Here is a 22,317-nt window from a genome sequence, read left to right on the forward strand (position 1 = left end):
TCCCTATCAAGTTACTAGGAGACTAGAGCGAGAGTTAACCAAAGGTCAAATTCTCATACAGAAAGGAAAATAGGGTTTGTTAACATCACTCTCTCCTGAAGTAATCAGCAAACAAGTCAAAATACGTACGCTCTATAACCTAAGGTCAAACAAAGAAACTCATAAAATAGCCAATGAATATATACGCAGATCACAAAACTCTTCCAAGCTATTTATAAATTTTTAGCATATGACATGTACATGAAACACAAAACTCTCCAAATCAAATAATCTAGATGAACAAATGTGGAAAAAAATAGCATTATTTCTTTCCACATTTGATAGTACCTCTTTTTTCCTAACTTTATTTTACAGCAAATATTTAAGAATAAAGCATTTTGGCAACTACCTATATAAAATTGTAATCTTGATGAAGTTTACATATTTCTTTCCAAGAAAAAACACAAAATTCAGAAGGCTTAAAGGAAAAGACTTATAAATCTAACAAAATTTTTAAATTCTGCTTTTTTATACAAAAAGAGGAAGAGGGATTTGTAACCACTTTGAAAAGCAAATTGGTAACATTAATCAAAAATTTAAATGTCCTTATCTTTTGACACAGCAGTTACACTTGGAGGAGTTTATCCTATAGATATGCTTACATATGTACAAATTATTTTGCTGGCGTCCAACTAAAATGGTCAACAATAGAAAGTTGGGGAGCTTTAAGAAAGAGAATTACTTTCAATTTTAAATAGCATAAGATGACCCCACCAGCTATAGAAGATGGGGAAAAGGGCATTCTACATTTCCTTCTACTTCCTCTCCTGTCCTGATTCTATCAAGGCTACATTATCACAAACCTTTCTTCACAGAAGTTTAGAACATTTACACTGGATTCTATAACCATAATCCCACAGTTGCTTGGTCTTAGTTCTAAATGTAAATAATTCAATGCTGATCAGTTTTCTCTTTTCCTCTCCTTTGTGCTCACTCTCTAAGTTTTTATTATGGAAAATTTTAAACACACACACAAATGTATAGTATAATGAAAGCCGATGACCCCGTCACCTAGCCTTGACAGTTAAAAACGTACACTAACTTTGTTTCATATATTCAGCACTTCCTCTCCCACCACACCCCCGAGGCACCCCAACTGTTTCATTATTTCTTCAGGTAGAGGGGGAAGAAAGCCTTGATCCACTCCCCCAACCTTTCCCAAGAAGTTTCAAGACTGATCTCCTTTGCATCGTATACTCTTTTCCCTTCTCTATTTGATCTTTAGATCATGTTCGTCTACTATTTTTCATTTTTGTAAAAAAAGAGAATTAAAACACCCCTATTAAAATATAGTGTTATTATATTACACATTATTATAGTATATATTATTATATTCCCCTACTCCTGAGGGTGGTGATTTCGTTTCCAGTTGTGTTTTGCTCAGAGAGACCACTGTGGCTAGTTACGTCTGCCTGAAATAAAGCAACTAAAGCTTGAAAAATAAAACATACAGACCCTGATAAACATACTCACTCTCTCAGACTGACCTGACGGAGGGGACTCAGCTCCATCTTTCTAGTTGTTAATTTTCAAAGAGGCTGAAATGGAAGCCCAAAATGTCTTTCATGGCCACCAGCTAATTATATTAATGTGTTCCTCCCCACCGCCCACAGTTTTACTGATATAATTGACGATGTCATTGTATTCGTTTAAGGTGTACAACATAGTGGTTTGATATGTGTATGTATGGCAACATGATCACCACCGTAAGTTTTTTTAGCATCCATCACCTCACATAGTTACCCATTTTCTTTTTCTTGTGATTAGAACTTTAAAGATTACTCTTTTATCAACTTTCAAATATACAATAGAGTATTATTAACTATAGGTTCCATGCTGTACATTACCTCCCAGAACTTAATTTATCTTATAACTGGAATTTTGTACCTTTTGACCACCTTCACCAACTCCCCACCACTGCAACCACCAATCTACTATCTGTATATTAATTTGTGATTTATGAATATAAATCAAGTAGACTGCTCCTCCAGGAATGCTGGGGACAAAAGTCATTAAGGGCATAATCATGAACTGGATTACACACAGGGGTTGTTTTAGGCACACTATGGAAAGGACAGGCTCTAATATAAATGGCCCTCCTCACCTCAAATACCCCAGACTGGCCACAGCCTCTAGGGAAGAACTGAAGCGGATCGCAGTCTGAGGAAGTGTGGCAGCTTTCCACTCAAAGCTGGGGTTCCTTCTTTACCACAGCTCAAGTATGTGACATTTACCTAATAGAGACTATTTTAGACATTCTTACCTCTGTTTTTTTGGTTTGTTTTTTTTTTCTGTGTATTTTGGCCGCACCATGCGGCATGTGGGATCTTAGTTCCCCAACCAGGCATAGAATCAACGCCCCCTGCAATGGAAGCGCGGACTCTTAACCACTGGACCGCTAGGGAAGTCCTTACCTTTCATTCTTAAAAACACTCTACAGCTGACATAATTTACTGGAATGTTATGCCACCCTAGCAAATAAAAACCAAAATCTTGATATAATCATTCAGCAAACATCAATACGCAGAAAGCAACTTAACATATTAAACAACTTCTTTTTGATACTTACTTGCATATTTGTTCATAGCCTTGTGATGTGATTAAGACTTTCACACTAGATTCATAAACATCATTAATATTTGACCAGTGAGCCTGTATCTGAGGATCTTCAATGCGACTTGCTAAGCTGTCAATGGTTGCAGCAGTTCTTTTAAAGAAAATAAGTTAAAATTTTTATAAAGTTACCATATAAAATAATAAGATGATAAGTCACTTATCAGTTTTATGGTTATTTGGAAAACAGATGACTACTTTTGAAAATACCATCATTTGAAAAGCAAAGATTTTAAAGAAAGGTCAGATGTAGCTCTGATGTGCTGGTTCTCAGTTTCACATCACAGCACATTCTCATGCCACGTTGATTTCCTTTTAACTCCATTTGTTTTCTTCCACTCAGAAAATCTTACCAGAACACAAGTGAGAAGGATACTTCCAGGGTACTAACCTCAGCTCTGTAAAGAATATAAATTACTCATAAATATCAGTACTTGATCCCTGGTAACAAGTGACTTGGGACATACCTGCACCTGGAATTATAATTCCATTACTGTCATGGAATTATAATCATTTTTAAGAGAACCTAGAGAGACTTATTGCACAATTAAAACCTATACTCCAAGAAAGATAAATATGGTAAGCATAAATGAAAAATAAAACCCATCAAGTGATAAAAGATAAATATGGTAAGTATAAATGAAAAATAAGATCCATACAGTGATAATTATGTACCAACTGCTATAATAAGTGCTTTCATGAATTATTTTAACCTTACTAACAATAGTAGACACTACTATTATTACCTCCATTTTTCAGAAGGAACAAAGTAGTTTAGCAATGTTTAGTAACTTGCCCAAAGTTTGTAACTGTTTGGGGCACAAAACCTGGAAGTCTAACTCCAGAGCCAATAATCTTTCCTTTATATTTTATACACACTAATGAAAAGCCACTGCCTAGAACCAAAGCATAAATTATGTAAATTAAGCAAATTACTGAGATCCTCAGTTTCTAAAATTTGATTCTAGCCTTTACTGGAAAGAGAAGGAAAAGCCAGAAGGAAATGGAAGAAATGAGAATAGCCACTGAGGACAAGGGGTTTTTACACCAACAGGCTTGGGCTTTGCTCTTTTATCCTGCTTCTGCTCTAGTACTGGTTTCTTTCAATCCATTTTTAACTTTACCTTCTTTTTCTGTGATTCGTTTCCCTGGCAGTGCTTCAAAAATTTTTACAGCAGATAAATACGTATGTGAGAGTTTTCATCTCAGTATTATACCTATCAACAAACTGGGAATAAAAAAGTATCTAGCAATTGAGAATTGTTAAAAGAAATCATGGATTAGTCACACAATGGGCTGTTACAATATCTCTGAAGGCAGGGTATAAAACTTTATGATACCAGATTTATTAGAAAATAAAAAAGATATACATGCCCTGACACATATACTATTGACCCATGAACAATGGGTTTGAAATGCACCTGTCCACTGTAAGAGAATTTTTTTCACTAAATAATTACTACAATACTGCACAATCTTTGGTTGGTTGAATCCACGAATGCAAAACCTGGGAAAAGGAGGAACTGCCTATTTGGTGGCTGACTGTAAGTTCAACTGTACAGAGAGGGTGGCACCCCTAACCCCCGTGTTGCTCAAGGCTCAAATGTATGTAAAAATATATGAACATGTTAATTGTATGGAATTATACAGATGGGTTGATACATTTGGAACATTATTTCTATATCTAAGGGGAGAAAAGGGAATATTTTTAAAACTTTGCTGCTTCCAAGATTACAACTACTATTCAGAAATTTATAAGCTTTCTAAAGATAACTTTTTCCATGCCCTTCATTTATTTCAGGGAATATTTAACTTTATCGTTAATCATAAATTTGCAAGATTAACAATATACTCAAATTAATAGCTTTTATAATGGAAAGTAACAACAATAATCTAACATATAATATTCTTACTGTTTATAAGGAACTTCTGTATATACTATTCAATTTGATCCTAAGACCAGACTCCTATACCCCCAGTTGACAGAGAAATCGAGGGCCACAGGTATTAACTAACTTGCCCAAAGTTACTTAGCAAGTCATTGAGCCCTGGCTTAAACGCATCTTTTACCCTAAACTCCTTACTCCTTTCACTGTATCATGCTGTTGTCTCTAACATGTCTTCCTAATTCATTTTACCAAAAGTTTCCATTCTGAGACCAAAGACTAATGTGCTAATAAAACCATGACTGTATTAACAGGAAAAAAACAAAAATCAAAAATAAAATGTCATTCACAAAAACAGTGCGCCCACGCCTATTGAGTACCACCAAGGCGCAATCATGAATGAAGTAAAAACAGACCTCTTCACTAAGCGCCAATAATAAAATAGAAGAGCACCCTTTAGCATTTGGAAGTGAGACATTCATTTAGGTCCAATCATGCAAGTTTTTTTTGTATATGATGTGTATGGAAGAAAGAAAATGAGCTTTGGGGTTACGTAAACGTGGGCATAAATCCTGATTTTGCTAACCTTTTAGCTGTGTAACCTTCAGCATGTTGCACAACTTCTCTAAACCCCAATCTTCTCATCAGTAGAAATGGGTTAACATGATTTGCCCCAGAGCTAAAGATTAAATAAGTCAACATATAGGAAAGTGCCTTCCAAAGTCCTAAAATGTGTGACAACCAAAAAATAGGGAAAGCTTCAAAAAAGGTTTAAATCAGTTCAGGAAGAGCATCCCATGGACGGGTTACTGAAGAAAGTTTGGTGTCCCACGGCAGGTTCCTAGTCAGTCGTCTTTGGAAACATTAGTGCCAGTGTTACAAATGATCTATTAAGTTACATGGGCAATGGCGTTAACTAAGTCTTCCCCAAACTTGCCAGGACCATCTACGACTATAAACTCTTCTACCATAGCCACTTCCATCTCCCCGGAAAAAAAATTAAAGCATGCCCAAAATGATGTAACTAATAAAGATAACTAACAAAGGAAAAAGGACTGCAATTTCAAAGAAAAATAGTAACTCTGTCCTTACCTACTCCTCAGAAATATATGCTTTGCTTGTTTGATTATTTTTTCCAGAAGCCCTTCACTTGACTGTATTGAATTAATTTCATTTTTATCAAAAGCTTGAGGACCCGCAAGTCTCATTCTCTTGTGGCCGAAAGGTGCACTTGCTGGATGCGGCATCATGATGGAACTCAAGGTCTGTTTATGAAACTGTAACAAGAACAGCCGTTTTAAACAGCCAATACCCACATATTAACTACACAATGTTCGATCAAAACATGGCTCACATTTTGGAAACATGAAAGCAATGGATCTGAACCACATATAAAGGCAGTCTTGGCACACAGATAAATGTTAACATCTACTAGGCCACATTTAATGTGAGTTTGTGAAGAGAAGGGTCCCTCTCAAGCTACTGTTTTTATTTTAAAAGTTTTAAAGTAGAAAAACAAATATTCTTTAATAAGTCCCATTGACAGAAAACATGAAATCAATAGATAATTATTCCATCATACCCTAGATGAGAGGTTCCCAAACCTGGCTACAACAGAACCATCTGAGGAACATAAAAAAATACTGATTCTTGCACCACCACAAATGACTGAACCAGATTTTGGGGTGAGGCAGAGAAGGCTGGAATACGTACTTCTATTAAAAGATTTTCAGGGGAGTCTTTTGAAATTAGCCTAAACTGTGAACCAGCACTCTGGAAGCACAGTTCTAGATGATGTGTAAGTAGAATACATCCTGAAATAACTCAAGTAATCCTTTTCACGGGCTCTGGCAAGATATTTTCCTTAACTACCCAATCAGAATACCCTCTAGCGTGCATTTCTTACACCTCTCTATAAAACTTGTGGTGTATTTCTGCCACTAGAAGCTGTGCTTGGAGATAGAGACTATTCTGATTATCTCTGTATTCCCTGAGCCCATAGCAAGGATCTTTCACAGCACAGCTAGTGAATGTCATCATTATATGAATAATGAGGACTCAGCAGAGGGGAGTGTGTGTACATTCACTGCTGTGGATACTCTTACCACAATGCAAGGAAAAACATTTACTTCATTACCTCTCTAATCAGTAGATGCAAATTATGCTCTAGGACATAAAGATGGTCCTCTGGACTTTGCTTCTCGGTAGCAGATTTTTGGGATTTCTTATCATTTGAAGAATGGCACAAAGAAATAGATAACTGCAAGCCTATTTATAAAAATAAGTAGGACAGATATAAATAACCTATAATATGGAAAGGCACAAACTCTTTTCATAAAGTATAATCACAGCCCATTCTCAAAAGATACATTCTGAACTTTAAGAGGAGGCTTTCGTGATCAACATTTTTACACCAAAATGACTATTCATGAATATAATAAACTACCATATATTTTAACAATTCAAATTCTGTTCACCTACAATGTGGCTGCTGACTTTGAGCTGTGGTTAAAGACAGGTGAACAGAAACTATATGTTAATTTATTTCTTCTAGATTTTAAATTAAAAACGAAACAAAACAGAGTTAACATCTGGTCTTACTGACTAGAAGAAATTTTTTACTGACTAATAGAAATTTTTCACTCCTAATACCTATTCCCTTGACAAGATCTAAGAAGATGCTCAGAATTTATGTAAAAAACAAGTGCAGCTAATTACAAATTGATCTCTAGGTAAGTCTAACTGCTTTTGAATAATATTTTAAATTTAATCTCCACAAATTTAGGAACATTATGGATATTTAATTATGCATTTTCTAAACAGAAACACTAACTGGAAAACATACATGGACCCCAGTGTTCATAGCAGCATTATTTACCATTGCCAAGATATGGAAGCAAAGTAAGTGTCCATCAACAGACGAATGGATAAAGAAAATGTGGTGTATATATCTATACAATGGAATACTACTTAGCCATAAAAAGAGAATGAAATTTTGTCCTCTGCAACATGGGTGGAGTTTGAGAGTATTATGTTAAGTGAAATTAGTCACAGAAAGACAAACACTGTATATCAATTATATATGGAATCTAAAAAATAAAACAAACTAGTGAATATAACAAAAAATAAACAGACACACACAGATAAAGAGAACCTAGTGGTTACTAGTGGGGAGAAGGAGGCAGGAGGGGCAATGTAGGCACCGGGGATTAAGCGGTACAAACCACTATGTACAAAATAAATAAGTTACAAGGGTATATTGTACAACACAGGGAATATAGCCAATATTTTATAACAACTATCAATGGAATATAACCTTTAAAAATTGTGAATCACTATGTTGTACACCTGAAACTTATATAATATAATACATTAACTATACCTCAATAAAAAACAAACAAACAGGGACTTCCCTGGTGGCAAAGACTCCACGCTCCCAATGCCAGGGGCCTGGGTTCGATCCCTGGTCAGGGAACTAGATCCCACATGCATTCCGCAACTAAGAGTTCACATGCCACAAATAAGCCACAACTGAGGAGCCTGCCTGCTGCACCTAAGACCCAGCGCAAACAACCAAATAAAAAAAAATATATTAAAAAAAAATATTAAAATAAAAAATTTTTAAAAAAACTAAGCATTTTCTAATTGACATCTCATTTAGACCATAAGACAGGATCCCTGAGAAATCTTCCACAAATGGTGCTGGCATAGACACCTCAAAGCAATTGTTACTGAATAACAGCCTTGCTAGGACAAACTAACATATATTGTTTAAAGCCCAGGAGTGACACTACTGAGGACCCAGAACAGAGTCAGCAGTGCAGACTGTGCTGCATACTTCATTGGCTGTTATTGCGGACTGCACACTACCTCTTTGCTCTAACTGCTCCTTCAGCACACCCAAATAGCTACCCACTTTGTCCTGTTCCCCAAACCACAAAGTCCTAATTATAAATCTCAAAAGGGTAGGCTGCACTTACTTGGAAAGGGCTGAGAGATAATCTGGTTTTTCACCACAATGTGAGGGATCTGTGATTTAATTTGAACAGCTTCCCGAGAGAGCTGTGCAAAAATTTCTTTACATAAGAGAACATTTTGTGCTGCTTCTAATTTCGTCTGCCAATGTGGGGAACCTGAAAGACAGGGGACATACGCATATATTAATTAACTAATTATATTAGGTATTAACTAGCTTAAATGATGATTTGGATACATATGACAAAAGTTTAGAAAACAGTGCATTATAGCATATAAAACATTTTACTTCTTTTACACAGAGAAAACTGGTAAATAAGTTCAATCTTTAAAAAAAGATCACACAGCTATTCACTAATGGTTAATTAACAAATTATAAATACTTACATTTCCAATTGCTCTTATTCCTAAGTACCTATTTTTCCTATCTATGTTTATCTTCAGTTCATTTGTAAATATAAGCTTAGACAAGACCAGAAGTTAGAGGATAGAACATAACTATACCTGGTTTGGATTTAGGCAAAGGTCGTTTGAAGAGTTTAACTGTGCCAAGATCACCTATGTCTGGAGACTGTTTTTGAATTGAAACCTATGTGACGATAATAACATGAAAAAATGTTAGCAAATTAGCTTCTGGGCTATTAATAAGAAATTGCTAGAAAAATACTTTGACAAATACCTTGATATATGCAGAGCCCTCTAAATCACTAGGAATCTGGACATCAAGGGGACAGTAATCATCAGGTATTTTCTTGTCCAGATCAATATCTGTATTCTTTATTACTTCAAATGTACCATGATGGGGAAACAGAGATCCTAAAGGCGTATTAAAAATAGCAAAATGAAAACCAGTTAACATGTTAATTTAACACAAATTATTAAGCGTATAATAATATTTCACATACACATCACTGAAGCATAAATTAAGTTCCTATGAAAAACGTGTTTTGGGGGAAGGGAGAGGCGTGGTAAACAAAAGGAAGTAAGGAAGCAGGAGAAAAGAGTTATTTACCTTAAAAAAATAACATGCCTTAGTCTAATGGTATCATAATAATATGAACTCTACAGGCCATCCAAACTGTTTTCTTCAAATGGAGTTTTGACAAAATGAATATAATTCTAGAAAATACTTCCATAAATTTAAACTTTGGAGATTAAAAACTTCTGGAGCTCAGTCTCTGTAATAAGGTTGCAATTAAAGGGTTCTGAATTCAGTAAGAGAAGGACAAAAGGAAAGTGTATATACCACCGTTTTTTCAACCAATTCCCAGACTTTCATGTGATGTCTTTTAATGTAATGCATAAGTTTGGGATAGTTTTGGGTTGCTGAATTACCGGAGGAGTGGGTAGATGAATGTAACTGCTGTTTTATAACAAGGGAAGATGTTCAAGATTTTCTTGCAATTAAAACCAGAATGTAATCAAATCCTTTTATAACACAGGTGACTATCCCATAGAGAGAAATTAGGTAAAGTTCTTGCACACAATTACTTGTTGGGAAGAGCTTACAGTGTTCAAAGCCAGAAAGCACTGCTTCTATAGACTACCTATTAAAATGTAAAAATGTCTCTGTCATCTCGAATTCATCTTTGTGATAGAACTTTACCTTCAGAATTCAAAATTTCCCAATTCACATCAACGTTAAGGCATGTAGGTCTCCCAGTACTTAACTACATCAATTTACCTTCCTTTAATTTTGGGATAATGATGGCTTGCTCTGACAAATGAATCCTTTTAAAATATCACTCTACTATTGTTACCCCGGTGATCACAGCCAGGGCTCCTTGCTTTTTTATCCCTTGACATTCAAAGTTTTTACCCCACTGAGCTGTGAGTCATAAACTTTTACTGTATCCTCTGAATATACGTCAACAGCTTAAAGACAGTACCATAATTACCTCGAAAAACCTGCTATTATATATCATAGCTCAACAACAAAGAATTTATACCAAAAGATGTGAATTCAAGATATTAAACTCTGATATACTTCAACAGAGTATATTCCTAAAGTTAGTGTTGCAACCTTGGCTGAATGGAAAAAGGAAGGCGAAGTGTTTTCACCACTGTTTCTCCTCACCCAGGATATGAAAACAGCTTAGCAGACTTTAGGGAGAAAAATAGAATAAGGAAGAATAGAGAAGTTTCTTTTCTCCATTTATGCCCAGTTTTTGAGGGTTACTGGTAAATCTGTGATTGAGGACTCTAACCCTACCTCCTTATTTCTGATTAAAATGTCAATTATGGTTCAGGGTGTATGAGCACATAAACCCTATCTCTGAACTTTCAATTAAATGTATCTAAAATGTTTCCAAATTGAATATAAACTATTTGTACATATATTTACATAGGTTGTGATAAGGGTAATTTTACCTTTTTCAGGCTTATGGGCACAGAAATTAAAACTTCAAAACGTAACATGTACCTGAGAAATAATATTATTACAGAAGACTATGTGGGAGTTCCCTGGCAGTCCAGTGGTTAGGACTTGGCACTTTCACTGCCAAGGGCCCAGGTTCAGTCCCTCATCTGGGAACTAAGATCCCGCAAGCCATGCAGTGCAGCCCCCCTTCCCACCCAAAAAGGTAACATTACAACCTACCATTTATAGTTTTTGAAAAGCTATATTTTAAACAATAATCTATACCTGCACTTCTGTAGCTCAGATCTCCAAGAATTTTATCTCCAACTTTTCTAAGTTTCCAGTGTTGCCTCAGTCTCAAAAGCTCAGAGTTGAAGTCTCTTTGTAGCTTATTTTCTTGGTTTTCAGTGACTGATTTAGTCAGTCTTTCTGCCCCCTTCAGTAGGATTTGTGCTGCTCCCGCAAGTGACTTCTTTTTGGATATCAACTGCAACGTCTGAGGACTCTATCAAAAACAATCCAAAAGTGTAGCTCTGTATTATTTTTTAAATGATTTTAAAATGATACACTTTTCTCAACAATAAAATACCTACTCAAGGGAAAATTTAAAAATTAAAGAAAAGCACGGAGAAGGGCGAAAAGCACATATAATAATGTTTTTTTTTTTTTTTAAATAACCGCAACCTATTACTTTGGTCAACTTAAATAAAGATTTGTGTTAAACCAAATCACCAGTGGACTGTAAATCAGAACTTAACACTGCATCAACCTGGCCCAGCCTAGGTTAGGTTCCACTCTCTGTACTGCCATTCCTCTCCTATGTATGCCACTCCCCCCCCCACCCACACGTACACCCTTTCGAGGCACTCAGTACACTTCAGATCAAAGTCCATAACTTGAAAACTGATGAGAAATCAAAATCTATGTATTATATATATCCACAATCACTACCAATTCATGTAGACACACTTCCAAAAAGCCAAGTTTAATGAAAGTTTTCTGGCTGCTGCATAAGAGTCAAAATAATAAAGTTTCATAAAAATGTCACAATTTTTTGATCATATTACAGAACCGGATTTTGAGTTTTTGGAGAACTCAAGAGAGTTAATCTTTAAATCTTCATCTGGACTTAATTTTGCATTTAAGGAAAAGGAAACAATGGGCACACAGTCTAAAAGATGGTCCTGGGACTTAGGAAAACGGCACCATTATTCAATCAAATCCCACAAATACCTGTTTTGGAGGAAGTGCATCCTGAGAGACAGGATCAAGAGTCATAAATTTTTTATCCCTAACAATACTGAGAACATCATAGAGAACACACATCTCTGTCAGGGCACTTCTCAAATTGTTCCTCACTGAATCCCAAGGCCAAAGGGAAGGTTGAAATTTCACCAACCCTAAAAAGAGAAAGAAAAAAAGAGAAATACACAGGTATTAGTTATAGAAAGCTCATTTAGAGGTTTAAAAGTACTAAAAGAAGAAATAATGAATTCTATTTTAAATTGTTCCCTATTTTATCCCATTCTCTCCACCCCTTCTTGAATCTTGGTTAACATTTAAGTTAGTATTCCTACAATGTCAAAACAAGTATGATATCTGATTTCCTAAGTTAACTCTAACATTACAACATGATAGGCTTTCAAACAACTTTTAAAATTTATGCAAGCCTTCTTAATAACCTTTTTTTCTTCCAGCTTTCAAAACCGGAACAAGTAATTGTAGAGAGTTTCCAATACACAGAAAAGTACAAAAATAAAAATGACCTATAATGGCAGCATTTAGACAGTAAACACTATTAACACATCTTCCAACCTCTTAATCACTTTTAAAAATTAAATTTCATGAATACAGGCTCATTGTACAGAGTTCAAACAATAGAGTTATAGAGTAAAAAGTGAAAGTTTCCCTTTATTCCCCACCCCTAATTCTCTCCCCTCCTGACAGGCAGTCACCATTAACAGTTGGGGAATACCTGTCCAAGTGTTCTCCTATGCATTTACATACATATACTCCCATTTTTCTATTGCTTGCTTCTCCCCGCCACCCCACCAAGTTAATATGTCCTAGAGACACTTCCAGATCTACTTCATTCTTTTAACACTGTATGATATTCTGGAACATAGATGTACAGTAAGTTTACTCATTTCTGTTTAATGGTCATGGAGATTGGTTGCGACAACGCTAGCAGTGGTAAACATCTTAAACACACATCTGTGTATATGTCAACTTTTTCTGTAGGTTAAATCATTAGCCATGATATTAGTGGTTCAAAAGATATACACGCTGGCAGTTCCCTGGTGGCCTAATGGTTCGGATTCCGGCTTTCACTACCATGGCCCGGGTTCAATCCCTGGTGAGGGAACTGAGATCCCACAAGCCGCGAGGTGTGGCCAAAAACAAAGACAAGCAAACAAACAAAAGAGATGAACATTTAAAGATTCTGATACATACTGAACTGCCGAACTGTCACCCAAAAAGGCTCTAAAAATTCACATTCCCAACACGAGATATTAACAATCTTTTTAAATTGCTACTAATCTTATGTATGAAAATAGTATCTTAATGATATTTTCATTTGCTTCTCCCTACTAGTGTGAGATCTGAAGTCTTTCCTCTGGGAGCAAACTGTTTATATCTTTGGCCCATTTTTCCAATGAATTGTCTTTTTCTTTTCAGTTTCAAGGGACTCTTTGAACATAAGGGGTATCAACCACTTGTGTGTCATATGTGTTGCATATAGTTTTCTCAGTCTGTCATTTATCTTTTTACTTTGTTTATGGCATATTTTTCCATTATTATTTTAAAATTTTATGTAATTAATATACCTATTATTATACCTATCTTTTCCTTTATAATGTCTGTTTCCTATCTTGCTTAAGAAGATCTCTCCTAATCCTGAAGTTATATGATTGTAACTTCTTTCCAATATTTTGTTTTATTCTCTTCACTTGCATTTCAATCCTTGTGGAAATATTTCTGTGAGGTCTGAGGTAGTATTTACCTTTTATTCCCAAACGGATCCTAACACGACTGGCTTGAAATGCCATCTTTAAATGCCCATTTACACAGGGTTTCTTCACATAACTAATTCAAGAACTGTTATTTTATTCTTGACAATAAGAATACAAAAACCACACATACTTTTTCTATAATTCTCTAACTAGTTTTATTTTCCTTATAATCCATTTACTATATAGCATCCAGAGTGATCTTTTGTAAACAAAATCATCTGTCTACTTAAAATCTTTCAAACTTTCAGCTGTTGTTCTAATAAAAACCAACTGCTTATCCTGGCCTACTGGCTCTACATGATTTGGCCTCTGCCTACCTCTTAGATCTTATCACATACTCCAGTCAATACAAATCTCCTTTCAGTAGGTGTTACTATAATCATCCACCTTGCACAGGGAAACAAAGTGACTAGTCCAAGGTCATATAGCTAATACGTGTCACAGCCGAGATGTGAACTACAGGGCTCTTAACCAGGGTGTGCCACATTACAGACGCTCTATTAAAAACGTAAACACTTCACCAGTGACAGTGTCCCTCAAGCGCTCCCACTCAAGGAAACCTGCAGAAGAATAAGGAGTATTAAGAGTCATGCAGTGCCCTAAATTGTCCAGGTGACGAAGAGCACAATTAATGTTTCGCGTACCTGCGTTCGAAATACTTCCATGCACAGCATCTCACCTGGCGCAGGAAAGGCAGAGTGACATTACCTGGGCGGGTACCGGGACCCCCAGACCCGCCCAGCAGACTCGAGCAAAAGACACGGGCCTTACCTTCCTCGTCGTCCTGATCCGCGCTGGACCCGGCGCCCGCCCAGTCCTGCGCGTCGCCATCTGCCCCCGCCGCCTCCTCCTCCTCGGAGCCTGAACCCTGGCTGAAGTCGATCCGCTGGGCCAGACGCGCCAGATTCTGGGACATGGACAGAGGCTGCAGGTACGTCTCAGTGCCATCCAGGCCCACCTCCTGGACCTGTTTCTCGCAGGCAGACTCAATGCTGATCCGCACAGCGCGCACCCCAGACATGCTGGCGGCGTTGGCAGGACACCAGCGCCAGCCGAAAACCGAGGGAGGAAGTACGTGCGCCTCTGTGGGGAGCCGGGAACCCGGGAACCCGGGAACCGCGCCTTGGAGGAGCTTTTGGGAAACCAAACGCTGCTCTAGAGCCGGAAACAAAGACGAGAGCGCTGAGACTTCCCCAGAATGCACTGCAGGCCCCTTCGCGCTCCCCCCTTCCCCCTCGTTGGAGTCTCCCGGAAGGAAACCGGCGGACGCGGGAACCCTGCACTTCCGGACGAGTGCTTCCGGTGAATCCCACTACGGCGTCCGGAGAAGCTTCCTGGTCTGTAAGAGGCGTGGCTGGCGGTGGGAGGGTGGGATTCGGGTGCAGAGAGCTTGGGGTGGCGGGTCCCTGGTGTCCACCTCCGTTTTAAGTGTTGCTTGTTGGAAAGTAATGTTGGATAGAAGGATGAAGACGACCGAAAAGAGGTAGGGAAAAGGAGATGAATGGGCCCCTGGATCCTAGCTACGAGAGGCCCTCTGAGAATGCTGAGATTTGAGGGCTTACACCTGGGGTAGAAACAACATGTCTGAAGAGTTAGAAAATAAGGGCGTAGTTTGAGGAAAACAATTAATTGTGCTTATCACCACTTAAAATTATACTGCATAATTAGTTTGTTATCTAAACTCCTGTTAGTGGTAAACTCCATGACGGAGACTATCTCTGACGTGTAATATGCGCATATTTCTTTCATGCCTGAGTTAAAATAATATTTATAAGATTAAGAAGCACTGCTGTGGGCGTGGGGGTGGTGGGATGAATTGGGAGATTGGGATCGACATATATATACACTAATATGTATAAGATAGATAACTAATAAGAACCTCCTGTATAAAAAAATAAAATTCAGAAAAAAATATTAAAAAAAAAAGAAGCACTGATGAGTCCCTGAGAAAGTATTTCATCAGTAGTAATTACACAGGGGAAGATGAATTCTTTTATGTTACAAAACTCTACTTAATTTAAGGAATTCTGTATATCATTTATCATGAGTCTCTCCAAGTTTTGTGCTAAGGTATATTTAAGTTTTTCAAATCCTTTTGTAAGGTATTTAGGAAAATACAGTTGTCATGGTGTCAGTCTCTACCTAAACAATACATGTGGGGTGTTTGTTGGGTGTGTGTGTGAATTTTCAAGGGAGGAAGCTCAACGTTGGCAAGCTCAACAGATTCTGCTGGACAGTCATGTTTGAGAACTACTGTACTTTATGCATGTTTGTAAAAGATTTTAATACCTTATTTCAAAATTTGATTAATATTTATCTTGGGCTCTATTTGTGCCAGTCACTGTGCTAAGTGTTTTAAACATATATCTCCTTTAATCTTTATAAGGTGCTCATACTTACGCAGTTTGGCTGGGGCGTCTGCTGTCTCAGCTGGGCTTGACCTGAGGGCCAGCTGATCTAGGCTGGGCTCAGCTGGTTGGTTCTACTTCAAGTTATAGGTCTACAGGCCATTTAGAAGACTGCCATGTGTCTCTCATTCTTCTTGTACTAGCAGGCTGGTCAGGGTATGTCCTTCTCGTGGAGATGGTAGAGGTGCAAGATGTAAGCCTTGCCTGCATTACATGTCTAAAATCCACAAGTCCCATGGCCAAACCCGAAAGTCAAGGGTGGGAGAGGGGTTACACTCAGCTTTTTCAGTTGCAGAAACTGCAGAGTTATATAGAAAGGGGTGTGGATGATGGGAGGAGCAGGGCCAACCATCAGTCACATATGGAAAATAATCCAGTTGCATTCCCTTATCTCACATCCTAAATAAAAATAAATTCCAAATGGAGTAAAGATCTAAGTGTAAAAAACAGTGAAGTCGTCTGCAGACTAAGATACACATAAGGTAAATACATACCTAAGTCCTGCTTTAGAGGGAAGTGTTCTATAAAAAATATTTGTCAGGGGGCTTCCCAGGCGGCGCAGTGGTTGAGTCCGCCTGCCGATGTAGGGGACACAGGTTCGTGCCCTGGTCCGGTAAGATCCCACATGCCGCAGAGCGGCTGGGCCCGTAAGCCATGGCCGCCGAGCTTGCGCGTCCGGAGCCTGTGCTCCGCAACGGGAGAGGCCACAACAGTGAGAGGCCCACGTACCGCAAAAACAACAACAACAAAAGTATTTGTCAGATTTTGAGGGTTCATGGAGCTCAAATCTACGAAAGGGAAGAACTGAACCTCACACCATCTTTCAAGATTGAGGAGGCAGAGATCTGCCGGGCTCTGAATTAAAATCCCGGAAGTAACACAGAGTGACTCTAGGCAGAGTTGGCCTGAGTTTTATTTAAAATGCAACCGAGCCCCAACCCAGCTCCTTCTCTGATTACAAGGAGCTAATCAGTCTCACACTTCATCTGCCTAACAAAAGAAAGGTGGAAATCCTCACTGGTGAAAGATACCATCTTAGCAGTAGTAAGGGGTAGGAAAGAGTGACTGATAAAACATAAGCAAAAACAAATAATAGGAACGGATTCATGAATGATCAAAACATTGGTGATGGAAGACAAGGACTTTAACAGATTAGTATGTTAAAAAAAAAAATAGAGGACTTTCCTGGTGGTCCAGTGGTTAAGACTCTGTGCTTCCAATGCAGGGGGCATGGGTTCAGTCCCTGGTCAGGGAAGTTCTGCATGCTGCACGGCCAATAAAAAAAAGGTAAATGGACAAAATGGATGAAAAGATGGGCAGTTTCAACAGAAAAATTTCAATCTATAAAAAAAAATGATCAAATGTACATTCTAGACTAAAAACTAGATGCAATTAATAGCCCAAGGTTTACTAAGAGATTTGACACAACACAGAAAAGGATTAGTGAACTCAAAGATTGAACAATGGAAAAGTCCAAAACACAGAACGGAGTGTAAGATAATTTGGGATACACATTCAAAATTCTTACAGACATTAATAGGCGAATAAGGGAATACTGTGAATATCACCCCTTTTCCTGCTTCCTCTGGCCACAAATACCAGTTTTTCTTAGTTTTAGTGCCCTACACCCCAGACTGTAATGTAGTTCTTCACAGCTGGGGCCACCCTCCAGATGAAGCACCAAGAGAAAAGAGAGAAAAATGGGACCACAAGAAACCCATTTCCTGATTCCTCTGGAATCATTTTTCTCTTGGTGTTTTAGGTAACAGCTCACCTGATACCACTGGTACAGCAGTGCAGCTCTGACTGCACTGGGACTAGCCTCCAGGCAGAGCCAAGAGATAAAAAACAAGAAAAAAATGGAGACTTTCACACTGTGGCCTGCTGAGGCTCCCTTTCCTGGTTCTCTGGCCAAAAAGAACTGTCTTGGGAGTTTTTGCTGTCCATGCCCATTGCGTAGTTCTGTGACCCAGACTGCCTCGGATAAAAGGAAAGAAAAATCAGGAAACTCATCATCAGTATTCATTCTTCAAGTTTTGACTTCCCTCTTCAACCATTCAGTCAAAATGGTTTAATTTTCAAGTGTTCTGGGAGTTGCTTTTTGTATTTTATCCAAGATTTTGTATTTTGGAATTGTGGAAGAAATAGCCTGTTGTGGGCTTATTCCATCTTGGCCAGTACCAGAAATTCATGTGTTCTTTAGTAAATTTATTTTTGTGTTTGTGATATGAAGTGTCCTCTAATGTACAATACCTTACAGGGTAATACTGATAGGACTTATCCTTTTTTATTTTAATTATTTGTTCATATGTCAGTCAGTGTCCCCAGCTGACTGGGGTAGGCCTGGTACAATGCTTGGCACATTGATGGTGTTCAGTAAATTGTCCTGGAATGAATGGTAGAACGAGCCACAGGGAGGCATCACAGAGAACCTAAAAGGAAGCTGGGCTTTTAAAACCAAAAGCAAATGAGAGTCTGCTTTTATTTTTTTTAATATTTATTTATTTATTTGACTGTGCCGGGTCTTAGTTGCAGCACACGGGATCTAGTGCCCTGACCAGGGATCAAACCTGGGCCCCCTGCATTGGGAGTGCAGAGTCTTAACCACTGGACCACCAAGGAAGTCCCCCTATCCCATATATTTTAAAATGAACTGGTGAGGTTCTATAAAAGCCCTACTGGGATTAGACTGATGTTGAATTGAATTTATAGATTTGAGAATTGATACTTCTATGAGATTGCATCTTCCTGGATGTACATGTTTATTTTGATTTCTTTGAGTTTTCAACAGTTTTATAATTTTCTCCATAAAGGTTATATATAATTTTTGTTAAATAAAAATACTGCTGTGTACTTTTGGTAACATTGTAATTGGTATCCTTTTCAGATTTCCCTTTTTTTTGGTTTTGACCATGCCACCGAGGCTTGCAGGATCGTAGTTCCCCAGTTAGGGATCTAATCCCGGTCCTTGGCCCTGAGAGCACAGAGTCCTAACCACTGGACCGCCAGGGAATTCCTGCCAAATTTACATTTTTAACCTATTTTTTGTTGGTATACACAAGTACAACTCATTATTGTATATTGATTTTACATTTAGCAACTTTTTTTCCCCTTGTTGAAGTATAGTTACAATATTGTGTTAGTTTCATGTGTACAGCAAAGTGGTTCAGTTATATATATATTTTTTTCTCAGATTATTTTCCATTATAGGTTATTACAAGATATTGAATATAGTTCCCTGTGTTATACAGTAAATCCTTGTTTCTTATCTATTTTATGTATAGTAGTGTGTATCTGTTAATTCCACACTCCTAATTTATCCCTCCCCCACCCGCTTCCCCTTTGGTAACCGTTTGTTTTCTGTCTGTGAGTCTGTTCCTGTTTTGTATATAGATTCATTTGTACTATTTTTTAGTATATGTGTTGCCAAAGCGAGCACATTTGTATTTTTTAGATTCCACATTTAAGTGAAATCATACATTTGTCTTTGTCTGACTTACTTAGTATGATATTCTCTAGGTCTATCCATGTTGCTATAGATGGCAGTATTTCATTCTTTTTTATGGCTGAGTAATATTTATATTTAGGAACCTCTTTGAACTCAGTCTGATAATTTAACTATAGAGTCTCTTGGGTTTTCCAAGAAGTCAATCATGTTTTCTGCTGAAAAAATTATTTTTTCCTTCCTTTTCAGTTGTTATACCTATTCTGTCTTTGTCTTTTTTTCCTGGTTGAAACTCCAATAGTTAATGATATTGGGCATCCTTGTCACATTCCTAAAGTGAATATGGTATTAACATAATTTTGCAAATATCCATCTATCTAGCTAGCATTTTAAAAATTGCTTCTTGAAATATGCGCTAGATGTTAGCTTCATGGAGTTCAGGTGATCCTATTTTGTTTACAATGGGCTCTTTGCCATCTTTTGAAAATACCAAGTCCTCTTCTGCCTCTGAGCCTTTAAATCTGCTGGAAAGGATATTTCTCCAAATAACTTCACAATAATGGCTCACTCTCAGTTTTTTCAGGCCTTTGTTCAAATGTCTCTTTATCAGAGGCTTTTCCCGATCTCTCTGTATAAAATGTGTCATATAGAGTCTGAGTCCACCTTTGATGTTCGACTGCCGACAGCTGTTAAGCCTTACCCCACTCCTTCCTCCCCTTCTGCCCCACGTTTGTGCAGTAAAGCCTGGCTGCTTCTTGCTTTGCCACCTGTGGGAAATTCAAACTGCATGCAGAACCATCACCCTGGCCCTACCCCATAACCACCATAAAACCCCCAAGCCAGTCTCCTCTCTCTGTCCTCTCAGGCCATTTTTGGACTTGCTTGGGAGCTGCCCTGCTTTCCTCAGAAAGCCTTATTATGGGAATAATAAAGTCTGTCGTACACCCTTGGTATGTGTGTGACTTCATCAGTCTCAACATCTGAGCTGAATTTCGGGTGGGAGTCCACCTTTTCTCAGTGTGGATGCCCGCAACAAAATAACATCCTCCTTCACAGTCCATCTTCTGCTTTATTTTTTCTTCATAGCACTAGTACCACCTGACACAATATGTATTTGCCTTCCCATACTATATAAATAACTGAATGATAGATCCCAGCATCTAGTGAAATATCTATCATAATCATTCATTCAACAAATATTTGAGTGCCCACTTTGGCCAGGTTCTCTTAAAGGCAATAGTGCTATAGTGGTAATCAAAGCCCTTGCCATGGAGGGCAGGGAAGGTGTTCATTCAGTATGTATTTGTTAAATGAATGAATACTAATATTATTTTTGTCTGGAGGTAGGATATTAAAAAGAAACACAATTATCATATTATGAATGTAAAATTTTTATTCATTTCTTTTGGTACAAACTAGTGTTTATTAAAAAATAATATTTAGGAATTTATACTCACAGGATGTTATAGTTAACATCCAAAGACAATATTTCTTGACAATTTATTATATGCTTAGTACTAAAAAGCTCCTAAATCAGTGTTGGCATTACAAGATTAGAGAGTTGTTTTTGGCTCATGATTATTAATAGAAAAACACTGAGGAAAATTTCAATCATTACAGTTGGTAAAGGTATAATTTTACATTTCATGAAGGATAGTAGTCATATTTGGCAATAGCCTCATTTATAAATTAAAGTATACTCACTTCGAGGTTGTATTTTGATGCTGTTTCTTTTCACTTCTTGCAAATAACCAACAAGGCACAAACTGCTTCCAACTGACAGTCCAAACAAAGGAGGAATCATGGCTAACCATCTGGTTGCTAATATTTGTTAAAGGCAAATTGCAAACTTCAGAGTATGGTTCAACATCACCAAAAGGAGTAAAGTTGCTCCCTCTGACCACCTTATTCCATGAAAAAAGTGTACTTTGACTTCTAAAATGGATTTTAAAAATTCAGTAGAAAGGTTTAGCAACTATCAACATTTCCAGCACTGATTTTTCTAATACCCAGAAACATCCACTTAGCAGTTGTAAGACTAACTTGAAAAACTGAATATACAAATGTAAATTACTGCCGTTAGCTAGCAGGAATCATCACTTGATTCTTAATCCTGTTTATATTTAATTATAAACATAAGACTGATTTTTTTTTTTTTTTTGGCGGTACGTGGGCCTCTCACTGCTGTGGCCTCTCCTGTTGCGGAGCACAGGCTCCGGATGCACAGGCTCAGTGGCCATGGCTTACGGGCCTAGCTGCTCTGCGGCATGTGGGATCTTCCCGGACCGGGGCACGAACCCGTGTCCCCTGCATCGGCAGGCGGACTCTCAACCACTGTGCCACCAGGGAAGCCCAAGACTGATTTTTAGAATAAAAAGAATGAAGAACATCTCCATCATGTGTCTTTGTTCCCAATAATCCCTTTCAGATAGATCTGTGAAGTAATACAGAGCATGGTATCGACATACCTTTCATTTCAAAGGCCGAAAAATATAGGGCTTATTAAGTAGTGAGATCATTTCTATTAGGCTTTATATTAGTATCAGTTAATGAGTTAATCAAACGAGTATCAATTGAT

The 22,317-nt window shown here is 37.7% G+C and overlaps 1 protein-coding gene and 1 non-coding gene across 2 annotated transcripts in view; both read right to left on the bottom strand.

The window, feature by feature from the left end:
• MED17 (mediator complex subunit 17) overlaps positions 1-15,184 on the bottom strand; it is a 19,504-nt gene extending 4,320 nt beyond the window's left edge. Inside the window, exons 1-9 of the mRNA XM_007449648.1 lie at positions 14,658-15,184; positions 12,106-12,272; positions 11,158-11,377; positions 9,193-9,329; positions 9,018-9,102; positions 8,519-8,671; positions 6,676-6,806; positions 5,631-5,815; positions 2,609-2,746 (exon numbers count right to left, since the gene is read on the bottom strand). Coding sequence (XP_007449710.1) covers positions 2,609-2,746; positions 5,631-5,815; positions 6,676-6,806; positions 8,519-8,671; positions 9,018-9,102; positions 9,193-9,329; positions 11,158-11,377; positions 12,106-12,272; positions 14,658-14,907 — 1,466 coding nt within the window. The 5' untranslated portion in view covers positions 14,908-15,184. The remainder of the gene's footprint in view (positions 1-2,608; positions 2,747-5,630; positions 5,816-6,675; positions 6,807-8,518; positions 8,672-9,017; positions 9,103-9,192; positions 9,330-11,157; positions 11,378-12,105; positions 12,273-14,657) is intronic.
• A 3,659-nt stretch (positions 15,185-18,843) lies between these two features.
• On the bottom strand, positions 18,844-18,916 carry TRNAG-CCC (transfer RNA glycine (anticodon CCC)). Its single transcript has one exon. It is a non-coding gene; the product is annotated as a tRNA-Gly (tRNA).
• Between the last annotated feature and the right edge of the window lie 3,401 nt (positions 18,917-22,317).

Source organism: Lipotes vexillifer, unplaced genomic scaffold, assembly GCF_000442215.2.
Source record: "Lipotes vexillifer unplaced genomic scaffold, Lipotes_vexillifer_v1.1 scaffold536, whole genome shotgun sequence".
Lineage (NCBI taxonomy): Eukaryota > Metazoa > Chordata > Mammalia > Artiodactyla > Lipotidae > Lipotes > Lipotes vexillifer.